The sequence below is a fragment of the Lepus europaeus genome, chromosome 1 (genome assembly GCF_033115175.1).
Source record: "Lepus europaeus isolate LE1 chromosome 1, mLepTim1.pri, whole genome shotgun sequence".
Classification (NCBI taxonomy): Eukaryota; Metazoa; Chordata; class Mammalia; order Lagomorpha; family Leporidae; genus Lepus; species Lepus europaeus.
Window position 1 is genome coordinate 174,251,453 of NC_084827.1, and position 15,917 is coordinate 174,267,369.

Genomic DNA, 15,917 nt, shown 5'->3' on the forward strand with positions numbered 1-15,917 from the left:
TATGAAAGATCATGGAGAAATTAAAATACAAGTGTATATAAAACTATACCAATTCAAAAAATAATATTTATTTCTATTTATTTAAAAGGCAGAGAGACAGAGAAAACAGAGACAGATGGGCAGAGAACTTCCATCCACTGATTCACCACTGATTCGCTCTCCAAATGTCACCAACAGCCAGGGCATATCCAGGCCAAAGCCAGGAACCAGGAACTCAATCCAGGTCTCCCAAGTGGGTGGTGGAGACCAAGTACTTAAGCCATCACCTGCTGCCTCCTCTGGTGCATATTAGCAGGGAGCTGTAACCCAAAGCAGAGCCAGCACTTAACCCGGAGCAGCTCAATAAGGGATGCAGGAGCCCCAAGTGGGGTCTTTCTAAAGATTTAGTTAGCTAGTTAGTTAAAAAGCAGTGCAAGAAAGAGAGGAGTGAGGAGAGGGAAAAGGAGAAGGAGAGCTGTAGATGGGGGTTGGGTGATAGTGAGAGATGGGTAGAGGGGGAGGGAGAGGGAAAAAGAGAGATATCTTCCATCCACTGGCCTATGCCCCAAAAGGCCTGCTGCACCAATTCCCTGCCCCAAATAAAGCATATTTTTAATTGAACAACAAAGTAATCTAAATTGTTGTACACTGATGGGCCCTTTAGTTGTTACACAAATAATGACAACTAAACTTTCAGAAGTAACCGTAGGTGGAAGATTGAGAAGAGAAAGCAGATAGGGTTATCTCTTCTCCTAAATTAGAAAGCCTAACGCTATTACCTAAAATGAAAGGAAGCACTGCATTTGGAAATATGAAGCTACGCATGAAAAAGAAACTGCTAAAATAAATGTGGTCACCCCTTCAGGCAGGACTGGGTGGTGCAGATGAGGTGGAGAAAGTTTTGCTTATTTTCTCATAATTATTTTATGCTTTTTATCTCTCCAAATATTGCCTGGATAAAATTTAAAAGTTAAAAATCACTTGCATAAACGGTCCAAGTTTCTATCAGGGAAGGTACATTCATAGCTGGATTATCTAATGTTCTCTTATTTAATGCTCATTTTTTTTCACTTAACAAGCAATAAACCAAGTTGGCCTTAAAGTACCAGGTAGTTGGACAAACATTTAACTGTCCCTAATGTAAAAGGCTACGAGAACACTGAAAAACATGACATAAATAATGTGGAGGCAAAAACACACAAACCGGAGAAAGTCTTTCAAACATTAACTTTTCCCATTTAAGTGTTCTATTTGTATAAACCAGATTTTCATTAAAGTTATGGTAAGCTTCTAAGAGTCTCTAAGAAGTTGTACAATCTCTGCTGGAAACCATAAAGCACATGATTAATGAGTTTTTACCAGATTAATTGGTTTTATGTGTGGGGTTTCCATGGGTTGCTAACAAATGAAGTCTCATACGCAAGAACAGTATTTTATCCAAAGAATTAATCCAGAGAAACATGCACAAGAATTAACATAGTTTCTAAATAAATAAAGCCTAAATTCAGATAATAATTAAATGAAATTTTCAGAGCTAAACCAACAAATTGTTTCAGGGACAAACAATGCAAACAGGAAATCACAAGGGGAAAATAACCACATAACAAGGTACTTTTCTCAGATGTGCACATTATACTCATAATATTTTCCATATAATTTTCAAAATTATGCTTAAAGCCTTTCTGGGAATGTAGGAGCAAGCATTTATCTGCATGCCTGCGGTGGTACTGTGAATATTTTACAAACACTGCTTAATACGTTCACTACTCGGGAACTTAAACTACAAATACTCATGACTTCCTGTAAGAAACTTGAATTTAAATTTTAAGGTATCTATTCTTTTACAAAATATTTGATAAAGAAATGAACTTAAAAAGGAGATCGGGCTCAGCATATGAGCAAGATGCTCCTTCTAGAGACTCACCTTCCTTTTTCTACTTTTCTAGTAGCTTCTTAGGCTCAACAAATAATAAACTTAACTGGATCAACTGGTTAACTACAACATTACATACAATAGCATCATGTATCATGTTTGTGTGTGTGTGTTTTATGTTACACATATGTGCATGTACATTACATGTGTGTGCCTGTATTTATATACATTGTATGTACATATCATATGTTGTTTGTATATATACACACACACACATGGCATGTTTGTGCTTGTGTATATATATGTATACATATATATATAACATCATATATATATATAAACATCATACAGTTGGCCTCTGTATTGGTGGTTTCCACATCTGTAGATTTAACCAACAGCAGATTGAAAACATTTTTCAACATTGTGTCTCTACCATACATGGACAGAGTTTTGCTCCTGTAAGAATTCCTTAAACAATATGGTATAACAATATTTGCATAGCATTTACATTATATTAAGTGTTACAAGGAATTTAGGGATGATTGAAAGTACATAGGAGGGCTGCATAGGTTATGTGCAAGTTCTGCACCATTTTAAATAAGGAACTTGAACACTTGTGGGTTTTGGTATCTGTGGGGCATCCTGGAACTGATCTCCAGCAGATACTGACAGATGAACTGTGTGTGTGCATGTGTGTGTGCGTGTGCACACATATGTATGCACGCCTGAGTACATGCTTGGGAATTCTCTCATTTCTAGAATTCCTCAATTATAAGGAAATCACCTGCAACAGGCTAAATGATGGCCACCCAAAGAGATTAGGTTCTAATCCCCAGAGCCAGTAAATTTACTTGATAAGGAAATTGGATCTTTGCAGAGTTGATGACACTAAGGATCTTGTGATGGGAAACCTGACCTGGATTACCCAGAGGGCACTGAATCCAAGCAGAAGGGTCCTTGTAAGAGACAGGAAAGGTGGAGGGAGACTGGACACAGATCAACAAGGAGAAGGCGATGTGACCACAGAGAGAGACGGAGGGCTGTGGCCATAAGTCAAGATCACCCGCAGCCCTTACGACCTGCAAGAGGCCAAGAAAGGACTCTGCACTAGCACCTGCAGACGCACTGTGGCCCTGCGGATACCTCTGTTTCTGCCCAGGGACGCTGGCTGTGGACTTCTGGCCTCCAGGTCTTTGCAGATACATTTTCTGTTGTTTCCAGCCACAATTTTGCCACTAAGCAGCCCTCTGGCAACCAGCACACCATCCTGTCGAATGCCTCTGAGTAAGCTGACAGTTACGATGCTGAGGGCAGCAGCAAGCCACAGTCAGATGGGCAATGCCACTCCGCCTGAGACTGCGGCAACTCTGACAAATGCCTAAGTCACCAGCTCAGAGGGAGCTGCTTTCCAAACCACCCCAGTTAGAATGGAGGTTCTTACAGATAGCTTTCCAGACAAACTTCTCAATTCCAAAGAAATATTTTTCTTTAATTATCTTTTTTATAATATTTTATTTTTACTTTTTAATTAGTTTTTACCAATTCCATGTGATTTGTAGATACAATTCTAAGAACATAAAGATATTATCTCTTTAAAACTTAATTTTGGGGCCAGCACTGAGGCACAGAGGGTTAACGCCCTGGCCTGAAGTGCCAGCATCCCATGTGGACCCGGCTGCTCCACTTCCCAGCTCTCTGCTATGGCCTGGGAAAGCAGTAGAAGATGGCCCAAGGCCACCTGGCTCCTGGCTTTGGATTGGCACAGCTCTGGCTGTTATGGCCAATTGGAGAGTGAACCATTGGATGAAAGACCTCTCTCTCTCTCTCTCTCTCTCTCTCTCGGCCTCTCCTTTCTCTGTGTAGTAACTCTGTCTAATAAATAAATAAATCTTAAAAAAAAAAACACCTTAATTTTGGGGCCAGCACTGTGGCATAATCACTAAGCCTCTTCCTGTGCCACCAGAATACCTCATAGGTGTCCCTTGGTGTCCCAGTTGCTCCTCTTCTGATCTAGCTCTCTGCTATGGCCTGGGAAAGCAGTAGAAGATGGTCCAAGTATGTGGACCCCTGCACCCATGTGGGAGACCTGAAAGAAGCTCCTGGCTCCCGGCTTTAGATCAGCTCAGCTCTGGACATTGCAGCCACCTAGGTAGTGAACCAGCAGATGGAAGATCTTTCTCTCTGTCCCTCTCTGTCAGTAACTCTACTTCTCAAGTACATAAATAAAATCTTAGAGCAAAACTTAATTTTAAAAGTAATGTTTGGTGCTGAAAGTGTAGAAAATGAAGATAAGTGGTATGGAGGGTAGGGTGGGGAGGATCACTATGCTCTTAAATCTGTATTGAGAAATATATAAAATTTTTTCATGCTATATAAATTTTAAAAAATTAAAAATTACAATGTAAAAAAAGAAAATGAAGATGAGTAAAAGATAAGGAAATCAAGTTTTACCTATTATATCATTATTCTAGGATTACTTCTTTTCCTATGTTAGTATATATTATCCAGCCTTCTGATATAGATGCCTACATATAATTATTTTATTTTATATATTTTTAAAATAGAGCCCTGGTAATATTTTTCAATCATTTTAAGTCATTTAATACATCATAAACATTTTCTATATCAATATAATTTCTACAACAGAAGTTGTAATGCCTACATATTTTCTCTAGTATTATTGAGGTCACATTTTATGATATCCTTTTTAGACAGTTAAATAATTTCCCCATTCCTCACTAATGAATCTTTGCTGATCTCCCAAGAGTTTTTTAAAGCAAAGAAGTAGACTAATGTAGTCAGGAGCATTACAGATTTGGAGAGATAAAAAGATATAGATTTTGACATTAGTCCAAATGTTAAGCTTTAATGCCAATTAGGATTCCTCCCTTAAGTAACAGGGTCATTTGCAACCACAAGCCTCACAGCAGGGGGGTCAACCAGAAATAAAACTTTTGAAGGCTCCAGGGACCCTTTAGTGGGGCAATATCTCCAATGCACCCATCATCTACAGGAAGGAGTGCCCAACAAGCAAGTCTACAGTGCATCTTAACCAGTGTTCACTGTGTGTCAACTCCACAAGGCTAAGTACAGAAAACAGAACGATAATCATTGCCCTAAAGTGAAGGTAATTCCCAAAGTGAAAAGATTTGCATCAACAAATAACAAAGGTGAGCTCATGGAGAACAGAGAGCTTTAGTTAAGCAGTTATCCTCAATCAGGACACATAGCCAGGAAGCTGACATTGAAATTGCAAAGAAAATACCCTTCCATACTAGGTTCCCTTGCAACAGCTACTAGTCTACACAGTAGTCTATATCTTGACATGGTAGTCTACATCCTGAACACATATACAAGGTGCTCCAAAAAGCTCATGGACGTTGAATTAAAAGATATCTATTTTGGTGCAAAAAAACTTGAAATGCGTGCATCGTTTTTTCATAACACATTTTCCATGAACTTTTTGAAGGCTCTCATACATCCACATCAATAATAAAATCAGTGCACTGAGGCTTCAGCTGTCTCTCAAGTCATATCCACTTGCTCTCCTTGAGTCCTCTGAGACCAGAGCAGGGGGGCTAGAGAAGATGCCCTAGGAGGAGGAAGAAGAGGGAGGAGCAAGGCTGAGGGAGTTTCAGCTCTTGGCGGGCAGGAGGAGCTACCTACAGTTTATATATTGTCTCTATTCCAATGACTCTCCTCTCTCCCTGGTGCTTGGACATCACGGGAAGGTGCAACATGGAGGTTTGGGTGTCAGTGCCGGTCTCAGCTCTCCCTGTCCTCAGGGACCCTGCCTCTTGGACTGATCCCTGATCCATACAGCAAGGTGCACTTTGGAGGTCCCACTGATACCTCAAAGTTCACAAGCTTGAACTCCTCTTTCCGGAAGTCCTGCTTTTCTTTCTCTATTCCTAACCATGAACAGTGGCTTTACAAAAATAGAGACCTGACTGGACAGACTGAAAAGGGACTTGGGATTTCTCCAGTGAAAAAGGAGACATCCTTGCAGCAGACAGACAACGTCCCTGCAAGCACAAGGCCAGACTTGGTTGATGCTCATGCTCAACTGCCAGCAACATGACTATGGGGTGTGCCCTGTAGCTTGTCACAGTAAGACTCAACCCCTATGGGCAAAACAGAAAGATAATTCTAAGTGTTGCAGGGAACGGGCTAGGGCTGTAATGGAAGGGAGAAGCAACCTTGCTCTGTGACCTGAGGACACCCTGCAATTTTTCCTACTGCTGTTTCTTTCACTGCTGTGTCTATTTGTCTCACTCAGGCTCAGGAGCCCTGTTGTATTCTTAGGGACTTCCTCTTGTTGCCTCTTTAAAGTATCACCTTCCCTCTTTCTGACACATCCTTGGACTACTTTTGGTGGAAGCTGGGGTTCCAAGGACACTAGCTTCCTCCCAGCTCCAGAAACGGAGCAAGCACAAGTATTTCTTTAGGTGTGAACATTTGGCACACCCCACCCAGTCAAAGTCAAGCTCAAGACAGGGACAGATGCTTCTGTGCAGCGTTAAGATGCCAGCTGGGATGCCCACATCTCATATCAGAGTGCCTGGGTGCAAGTCCTGGCTCTGTGCACCATGCGAGGCAGTGGGTAATGGCTCAAGTACCAGGGACCCTGCCACCACATGGGAGTCTCGTTAAATCTTAGGTTCCTGCCTTCTGCCTAGCCAAACATGACTGTTGCAGGCATTTGGGTACTAAACCAGTAGATGGAAGATCTTTTGATATATCTCTCTCTCAAATAGAGAGAGATATTTTAAAATAATTTTTTTTAAAAAATTACTTTAAAGTTCAAGACAACTTCTTGGAGTGTTGGAGTAAAACCTCCCACAGCTTGCTGATTTGGATACTTGTAGCTGGGAACTTCAATGCACATTTTTGTTAGAAGAAGAGAAGTTATTCTTGTTGGGGTTGTGGGGGAGGCCAGCACCGTGGTGTAGCAGGTAAAGCCACTACCTGCAGTGCCGGCATCCCATATGGTGGCCGGTTTAAGTCCCAGCTGCTCCACTTCTGATCCAGCTCCCTGCTAATGCACCTGGGAAAGCAGCGGAAGATGTCCCAAGTCCTGGGGTCCCTGTTCCTGCATGGGAGACCCAGAAGAAACTTCTGGCTCCTGGCTTCACAACAGCACAGCTCTGGCCATTGTGGCCATTTGGGGAGTGAAACAGTAGATGGAAGACCTCTCTCCCTCCCCGCCCCCCTCTATCTCTCTCTCTGTCTCTGCTTCTCTGTAACTTTGCCTTTCAAATAAATAAATAAATCTTGCAAAAAAAAAAAAAAGTGGGCCGGTACTGTAGCACAGTGGGTTAAAGCCCTGGCCTGAAGTGCCAGCATCCCATATGGGCACCGGTTCTAGTCCCATTTACTCCTCTTCCAATCCAGCTCTTTGCTATGGCCTGGGATAGCAGTAGAAGATGGCCCAAGTCCTTGGGACCCTGAACCCATGTGGGAGACTTGGAAGATGCTCCTGGCTCCTGGCTTCAGATGGGCACAGCTCTGGCCATTGCAGCCATCTGGGGAGTGGAAGACCTCTCTCTCTTTGTCTCTACCTCTCTCTGTAACTTTGCCTTTCAAATAAATAAATAAATCTTTAAGGAAAAAAAAAAAGCTAGATGTGGGGACAAGCAAAAGTGACAAATATTTAGATTGTGCAAGACTTCCAGTAACCCCCTGGAGTATATCTAAAGTCGCATGCCCCATGTTAGAATTTATAGATTGGACAGTCAATAAATCTCATTGATTAAGTCCATTAAACTTAGGTTTTCTGTTATTTCAACACAAAGCATCCAAAACTATTGTTTGTTTGTGTGATCCTATTAACAACTAGAATATATTTAGGTGTGCAATATATCATGAGTTTGCAATGTAACTGTGTGAATGAAAGCAGAAAGAAAAGGAGGGAAGGGAGGAAGGAAGGAAGGAGGAGGGAGGGAAGGGAGGAAGGAAGAAAGGAAGGAAGGAAAGGAGGAGGGAAGGAGGAGGGAGGGAAAATCAGAATATTTACAAGTCTAAAAAAGTAAAAACCACATAAAACTAAAAGCTTGTCTCTTAAACAGACACTAACTCCTATCAACGTTTTGCTTCCTCCATTTGAGAAGCAAACAGATGTGAATGTGCTTTGATTTGTTTATAAGTATGTCTGAGAAAGAATGAAGGGAAAATAAATTAGATATCACCCACTCTGAATTTAGAGTCTGCTTTACATATTACTACTCTTTGTTTCATTTGATTTTCTCTTGATATTGAAATCAGAGACTTATTTTGCAAGGGAAAGTCTGCATAATTAGAATAACTGGATTCCTGCAATGCCCAAAATGACCTCCACCACGAAAGGGCTGCAGAGATGCATATGAGGAGGAAAACATCATCATCAAAGCAATGTTTCCTTTGTCATTAATGAGTAAAAAGTGGGCCTTTGTTTAGAGTGAGCAAAATGGGGAAACATGACTATATTTCTCATTAAATCCATAACAGATCAAACAAACACAAAGATTTAAACACAGAAAACAGATACATGTGAAGCTAATTTGGAATATCTCAAATCAAATCAAGAGCCCTTTTCATGTGATAAGCTGGATGGCTGGATTTCACTTCTGAGCCCGGCCATTGTACTCAAGCTCTCCATGAGATCTGGGGAGTGCCTGCAAAACCTTCAGCCCAGGAACATCTCCCCTGGTCAGGCAAAGCTGCAAATCGACCATCTCCCTCCTGGGAGCTGGGGTTGGACTATTCAGACCACTGCCGAGGGCAATGAAGTTCGGCAAAGGCAGTAGGAAACCTGTGATGGTTTAGGAGTTACATACTCCTTTCTGGAAACACACTCATTCAATGATTCTGCCTTCATAAACTGGAAGAAGACATCAAGACCCTGAAATGGGGTTTCACACCACACCAGGCGAAGTGCCTAGCTCAGGGCAGGCAGATCCTTCTGTGCAAAGCAGCCTACGTTGAGAGGATGGAAGGGCAGAGGCTGCTGGACACTTGCTGAGCTGCAGGATGAAGACAAGGGAGTCTCGGCGTGGGCAGTGGGGGCACAAAAAAGGAGGGGAGTGGGAAGAGCTAGGCTGCTGGGGTGATCCTGGCCAGAAGGTCTTTCTTCATTAAACCAAATTTGAGAATATGAGTGATGCATCTGGGGTTAAATTACATGATGCTTTTTATATACTCTCCTTATAGTTTCTGGTTTTTGAAAGAAAAGATAAAGCTCAAATCCAGGAGCTAGTATTGTGGCACGATGGGTTAAGCCACTGCTCGTGACACTGGTATCCCATATCAGAGCACTAGTTCAAGACCCAGCATTGCTTCTGATGCAGCTCCCTGCTAACGTACCTGAGAAGTTGTTGAGGGTCCCTGCTTGGGTCCCTGCTACCCTCCTGGGAGACCCAGATGGAGTCCCTGGCTCCTAGCTTCAGCCTGGCCCAGCCCTGGCTGTTGTAGCCATTTGGGGAGTGAACCACAGATGGAAGATCTCCCTTGCTCCGCCCTGCCCCACCCTGCCTTTCTGTCACTCTGCTTTTTAGATACTCTAGACTTGTGGATTCAAGAGTGCACGAGATACCCTGACCCTGGCGCCAGCCTATGAGGGGTACAGAAATGGAGACCTACAGAAAAGAAAGGACTCGCTCAACACCACATGGCACAACCAGCCAACTCGTGTCCAGAGATAGCTGTGGAGAGACATGAGCTCTAGTCCATGGCATCTATCGGGGTGAGCACAGGCTACGCAGTCCAACTGCCAATTACTGCCAGGCTCTACCAATTACTCACTGAAGACGGGCAAATGAACCTCTCTATTCCTCAACTAGCTCATCTATAAGATGGGGCTGCACACTGTCAGGTTGTCATGAGGATGAAATACTTCCATATGCTAAAAAGTGTGCAGATGGGCTGGTGCCGTGGCTTAACAGGCTAATCCTCCGCCTTGCAGCACCAGCACACTGGGTTCTAGTCCCGGTTGGGGTGCTGGATTCTATCCCGGTTGCCCCTCTTCCAGGCCAGCTTTCTGCTATGGCCCGGGAAGGCAGTGGAGGATGGCCCAAGTGCTTGGGCCCTGCACCCGCATGGGAGACCAGGAGAAGCACCTGGCTCCTGGCTTCAGATCGGCGAGATGCGCTGGCCGCAGCGGCCATTGGAGGGTGAACCAACGGCAAAAAGGAAGACCTTTCTCTCTCTCTCTCTCTCTTTCTCTCTCTCTCTCACTATCCACTCTGCCTGTCAAAATAAATTAAAAAAAAAAAAAGTGTGCAGATGAGTGCTCCCTGTGTTAAACATCCGCTCTTGAGCATCTCTATTTTATTACTTTTTTATTATTTTTTATTTGTTTTATAATCTATAAAAGCTTTGAGAATGCTGCTAGCCAGGTCTGGAGGTGAATCATACAAAGCAGCACAGTTCCCAGGAGCCTAGAGTGGCACACGCAGAGCACCCCGATGCAGGAATGGCAGAGCCCAGTTCTGCCTTAGAAGTCAGCTCCCGGCCCACGGCTGCAAGTCCATTCTGACTGTACCTATGCCGGCCAGCCCCAAACATCAGCTTCCACCCCAGCCTTTACCTCAAAGACTGTCTGTCCCTTTATGCTCTCTCTTTGAGCTCCAAGCGTGGCTCATTCTCCCCAGAATTAAGTGATATATTTTAAAGTGCACGCTCCTGTTTCCCATCAACAACTGAGAGCCTGAATCGGCCTAGAATTTGCCTACCAGGGTTTTCTGACACACATGGACATTTCAGAAGGCCTTGTGATTTATTTATTTGGGCACTCTCCTAATCCCTTCTACTTGGCTGTACACTGCTTCCTCCACCACACCTACTCGGATTGCTTCTGCCAAGGTTCCATGCGCACAGTAGGTTTCCCATGGCTATGAATCAGATAAATGTTTGCTAACAAACGGAAGCCACCTGGGATTCTATCGCACTGGGCAGGATGAGAGGCATGTGACAAACCGCGCTCGCTGCTGCAGTCAGACACAGCATCTGATACGCAAAACCCTTTCAACAAGAAGCCTAATGGGATGCAGTGGGTTGCATGGTTAAATAACACAACTCCAGGAAAAACAGTGGCAGCAAAAGACGAGAACACACAAAGACCCAGCTGCCCGAAACATGAATAGCCCAGCAAAGCCAGCCCGGCAGGACCCACAGGGAATACAGATCAGAGAAAACGGGAACTCTGAGATGACCGTGGGTCTCCATGGTATTAACCGTATCCCATTTCAATCCCCTTTCCTTTGCCTTCTCCTTCCTCTTTTCCTCCACAAACTCAGTGTTATGCAAGCAGGACTTGAGAGCTGTCAGCAAAAAAGAGCAGTGTGGGGCTAGAGGGTCCCGTGTGCTGGCCCGGCAGCTGGGCCTGGGCTACATTATGCTCATTATTGCTGGGACACGTGAGCGAGTGACAGAGTTCCTTCTGCAGCTGGCATCTTGAGAGCTATTAGAGCACAAACACTGGACTTTGTTCTTGAAGATGATCGGAAAACCTTGTGGGAAGTCTGGGGGTTTTCAAAGGAAACTTGAAGGTTGAAACATCTACCTTTGTCTTTTTCAACCAAAGACTATGACTCTGAACACAAACATGATACCGTCCTTGAGAACTAAAGGAAGTAAATCCAGTTAACATTTAGATGATGAAGTTGTAGTAGACAGTTTGGAGAACGTCACAGTGAGAGTTCTCAGACAGAATGATAATGCTGGATAGGACCTCAAGAGGCCCTGGCCCTCGTCCCTGACGATGATCCATGCCCAGAATTTCCTCTTCATGATTTCTAGGGATACAGATGCCAAAGATGTCTTACAACCTAGTTGGGGGGCAAGTTCGTCCCTGTGTCTAACTGAAATCATTTCTTCATTTTGCTGTATCTTGCCAGCCACATACAGGGATACCCTCCTTGGTGTGCTCTTCTGAATTCCTATTATTTTTTTCCAACATCCTTTTAGTAGTAAAACAAATGAACAAACCCTAAGGCAGTACACAGAAAAAAAAATCAGTCTATGAATCGTGAATCCTACACTCCTTTTCAGAACAAGGATGGTTTTTATTCCCTTAGCAAATATCTCATATCTCCTCCATGTTTGTTCCCCTCACCCCACCCAAACACACACAAGCTTTTTTTATGCCTAGATTAAACTGCTTGGTTCTTTTCTTTCTGTAATTGTGGGATTTTTTTTTTTCCCCTTCTCGTTTTGGACACACTCTGAAGATTTTATCACCCTCAACTCTGCTCCGTATATCTGTCCCTGTGGACTGCATCTTGCTTTGAAGAAGGTACAGCAGATTTGGTCTCACAGTACTTTCAAATATCATGAGCATTTTTGTAATTCCTTGGGATCATCCACTCACCAAGCATGTTAAAGACGGTGGACTCAAGGCCAGTTCTGTGGACTCACTCTCTCCAGCTAAAGCTGAGTGACTGGCAACTGCTCCTAGGAAGCGGGGCGTCCACCTTACCAGAGATCCCACTCAACATCATTTTAGAAGATGCAGTTATATAATTCACTTGCCCAAAGCTCACTGTAATTAGAACAAAATCTCAACTCCTTGCCATGCCCACAGGGCTCTTCCAAGCCCAACCCCACTACTCAACACAACCTCCCAGGTACTCAGGCTCTCTCACCCACCAATGCTGGCTGACGCGTATTTTTTCCTCCACTGGCCCACCAGCTAGCAGCTAAATGCTATGAAGATGCTGGTCTGTCTTCTCACACTGTGCCCCAGGACCTGGCAGAGACTGAGCACACAGTGAGTTGCATGGAATGAATGGAAGTGTGGAAGGTGTGAGCATACACCACTGCCCAAGACAGCCAAAGGTTCCAACCTGACCTGGGCTGTCCAGGAACCGCTGCCCTAGTAATAAGAGAAAGAGAAAGGAAGGGAAGATCAAGCAATAAGGACATAGCTACAAGGTCAGGAGAAATACTATGCAAACATGCATTTTCTTTGCTGCTTTTTTTCCCACGGTTCAAAACTAATTTCCGATAACACAATATGTACAAAACACATTTCTTTGTTCCCCTAAACCAGTCACTGTATTCATCAACTTAAGGAACAAAAAAGAGCATATGAGGAAGAATCCAAAAGCTCACCAAAATTATTTTTCATTTCTAGGTTTTTTTCCAGGCTGGCATTATAGTTTGCATAAATGAAAAATGCTCTTTTATAGATTCTGAGGCATGAATACAAGAACAAACTTTGGGAGCTGAAGCAAAGCAAAAATGCAGACTCACCCTCAAAGGACGCAAAGAATGCAACTACTGAAAAACTTGTTTAGGTTTTTTTATTCATTAAAAAATGTTTTATTCAGATTGCAAATACAAAGGGAGGAAGTATCATTAAGGCTCACACTTGGTTTGGAGGCCTGAAGTGTCATAGTGCTAGAGAATGTGGGGAGAATACGATCTAATTCGTGCATAATAAAGCCTATGTCTTCAATGTGTGCCCCCAAATGATGAAGATTACAAGAATATTAAGAAAAATAAAGCAAGATATGAATTCAAAAGCCATCAAGGGTCTCAAGGCCGCTCCTCCTTGAACCTGTCCCAGCAAGAGAACCCCTGTGGGCCATGCACCCTGTACCTTGCAGCCGCTGTGGGTCCTCATTTTCATCAGCGGTGTAGTAGTGCACAGCTCGATGGCTTCTGGCTCATGGAAGATGACTGCTGGCAGAGGCTCCTTCTTCAGTGTTAGGACATTCAGCTTGGACTTCAACATGGTCTGAAAGTGCTGAAAAGCATAAAGGAAGCCAAAAGTAGTTAAATCACCTGGACTTGTATGAGTGCAACTGTACATCAAAGCCAGTAGCAAAATCTATGTTTTATTAACTCAGGTTTAGTAGGGGAGGTCAAGAGATATTTAGTCTCATGGATGCAGCATGGGTAGGTGGCTGACACTGCTGTCAAGATGCTATGATAATGAACTACAAGAAAGCCTATCCCTTGGTAGAGACCATGAAGACAGGGATCTGTGGTACAGGTGCCCCATCCAGGACCATATGTTCTGAGAAACTCTTCCAAGATCTGATATACAGGTGAAATCTTAGAGATGAAATCTTTATGTATGAGGATGTTACAACAGCTATTTTGGGAAAAGTCTAGAGATAGTGAAGAAGAACAGAACGGATGAAGAGGTACACCAGACTCCTTCTGCCTCCCCCAGTTCTTTCATGCACCTACTATAAAACCTCAAGGAATTTGCTATTACATCTCACTGGGCCATCTTTATCTGCCAGGCCCTGGGTGAAGATCCATTGTATATGTAACTCCTGTTGGACCTGTTTCAAAACATACTCAGAAGGTAATCACATTTTATCACTGCTATCTATTACACACAATTCACGGCCCCATCTTTGCTTGGTCTCTTATAACAGCATCCAAACTGGCACCATCTCTTCCAACCTTGTCCCTAGTGAAAGTGTTGCCACACAGTGGCTGGAGGGATCACTTTCACATCTACTAATGGCATCCCAGACCTCTACTCAAATTGTTGCCAAGTCTTCATATCTTCTCATAGAAAAATCTCAAGTCCTGACCTTGGTCTTCAAGGCCATGCATGATTCCGGGGCTCTCTGCTTCTCTGATTTCATCTCCTATTCCTCACTTAGGAATCCCATCAGAGTGGTCTCCTCCTTCTTCTGAGAGTAAGCCAAAGATACATCCGCCCTGGGACCTCTAAACAGGATTCCCTGTCCCTAAATATCTATAAGCAAGTCTTGCTTGTTCACCTACATGGGGATTTTCTCTCCTCATCAACAGGATATAGCAGAGTGCACAAGCAGCCTGTGCAATCACATTGTGCTCTATGAATAAAGAGCACACTATTCAGAGGGACGCCATATTTGATTTCATACTTTTGATTTAATGTCACCACCTTGAAATTCTTAATAATTTCATCTTTGGACTTGTATTTCATAAGCAAAGTCCAACAGTCAGTGGAACACATTGACACACACAAGATGTCTTTTCAAAAATTCCATGAAAAACCTATGCATGGATTTTTAAGATCAAAATAAATTTAACTCCATTTTTCCAGGAACCTTTTGGAGAACTCTTGTATATGAGTAAAGGAGGTATTCATTCCACGTGCCTCTCCCATTCTTGCTACTTATATGCATTAGTCATGTCCGGTAGTACAGAATCCTGAGGGCTGTAATGACACAAGGATGTAGCAAGAGTCAAAAGGCATACATCCAAGATAAGCACGTTGAGTCTGTGACTAAGCACGGGCACTTCCATGCCCAGAGGCCTCACCTGGCTTCAAATGGCCAGCTCTCCTCCCAGGCCAGCCAAGTAATGAAAGTCAACAGAGTGCCTTCCCCTAGGAGGTTCACACCTCCCTTAGGATATACCCCATGTGAAGAGATAGATAGGTCTGGGCCTCTTAACTTTCAAGGCCTAAAGCCCAACAGATTATTATCAAGCCCCTTCTATCAGGTTCTATCTGCCTCTAAATCAGAAAACTTAATTGTAGCTTAGCACATTTCTTAGCTCCTCTAATAATGACTCTGTCCTTTGTTCTAGGCCCTGTCTAGCGCACTTGGGCCTCATTCCTTTGTAATCATAACCTCTACTCTACCACCAATTGGCTCTACTCCCAACCTGTGTGTACTGATGGTCCTCTTCCCCACTTCATGCTGTATAATTGTTCAAACCTGGTAAATGCCACTCTTAGGATCATTGGTTACTATCCTCACTCTGTCTTTTATGACCTTGTCTAAATATGATCAGAGTCGGCAAACTTGGAAGGCTTCCATAGCCTTGGCAACTCATGACGACAGCCTAGGGTGGTTACTGGCGCCATAAACTAGAGTGTCAATTTGTTGGGTCAACAACAAGAGCCACTGTGCTCCTCATGTGGGATCTCTGTCCTTAATGTGCTGTACATTTTGATTTGATGCTATAACTAGTACTCAAACAGTATGTTTCACTTTGTGTTTTTATGTGGGTGCAAACTGTTGAAATCTTTATACTAAATTGATCTTCTGTATATAAAGAGAATTGAAAATGAATCTTGATGTGAATGGAAGGGGAAAGGGAGTGGGAGAGGGGAGGGTTGCGGGTGGGAGGG

At 43.3% G+C, this 15,917-nt stretch overlaps 1 protein-coding gene across 1 annotated transcript in view; it reads right to left on the reverse strand.

Moving 5' to 3' along the window:
• Window positions 1-15,917, reverse strand: part of PID1 (phosphotyrosine interaction domain containing 1) — a 268,098-nt gene that overhangs the window by 131,893 nt on the left and 120,288 nt on the right. Inside the window, exon 2 of the mRNA XM_062193167.1 lies at window positions 13,431-13,577. Within this exon, the coding sequence (XP_062049151.1) occupies window positions 13,431-13,577 (147 nt within the window). The remainder of the gene's footprint in view (window positions 1-13,430; window positions 13,578-15,917) is intronic.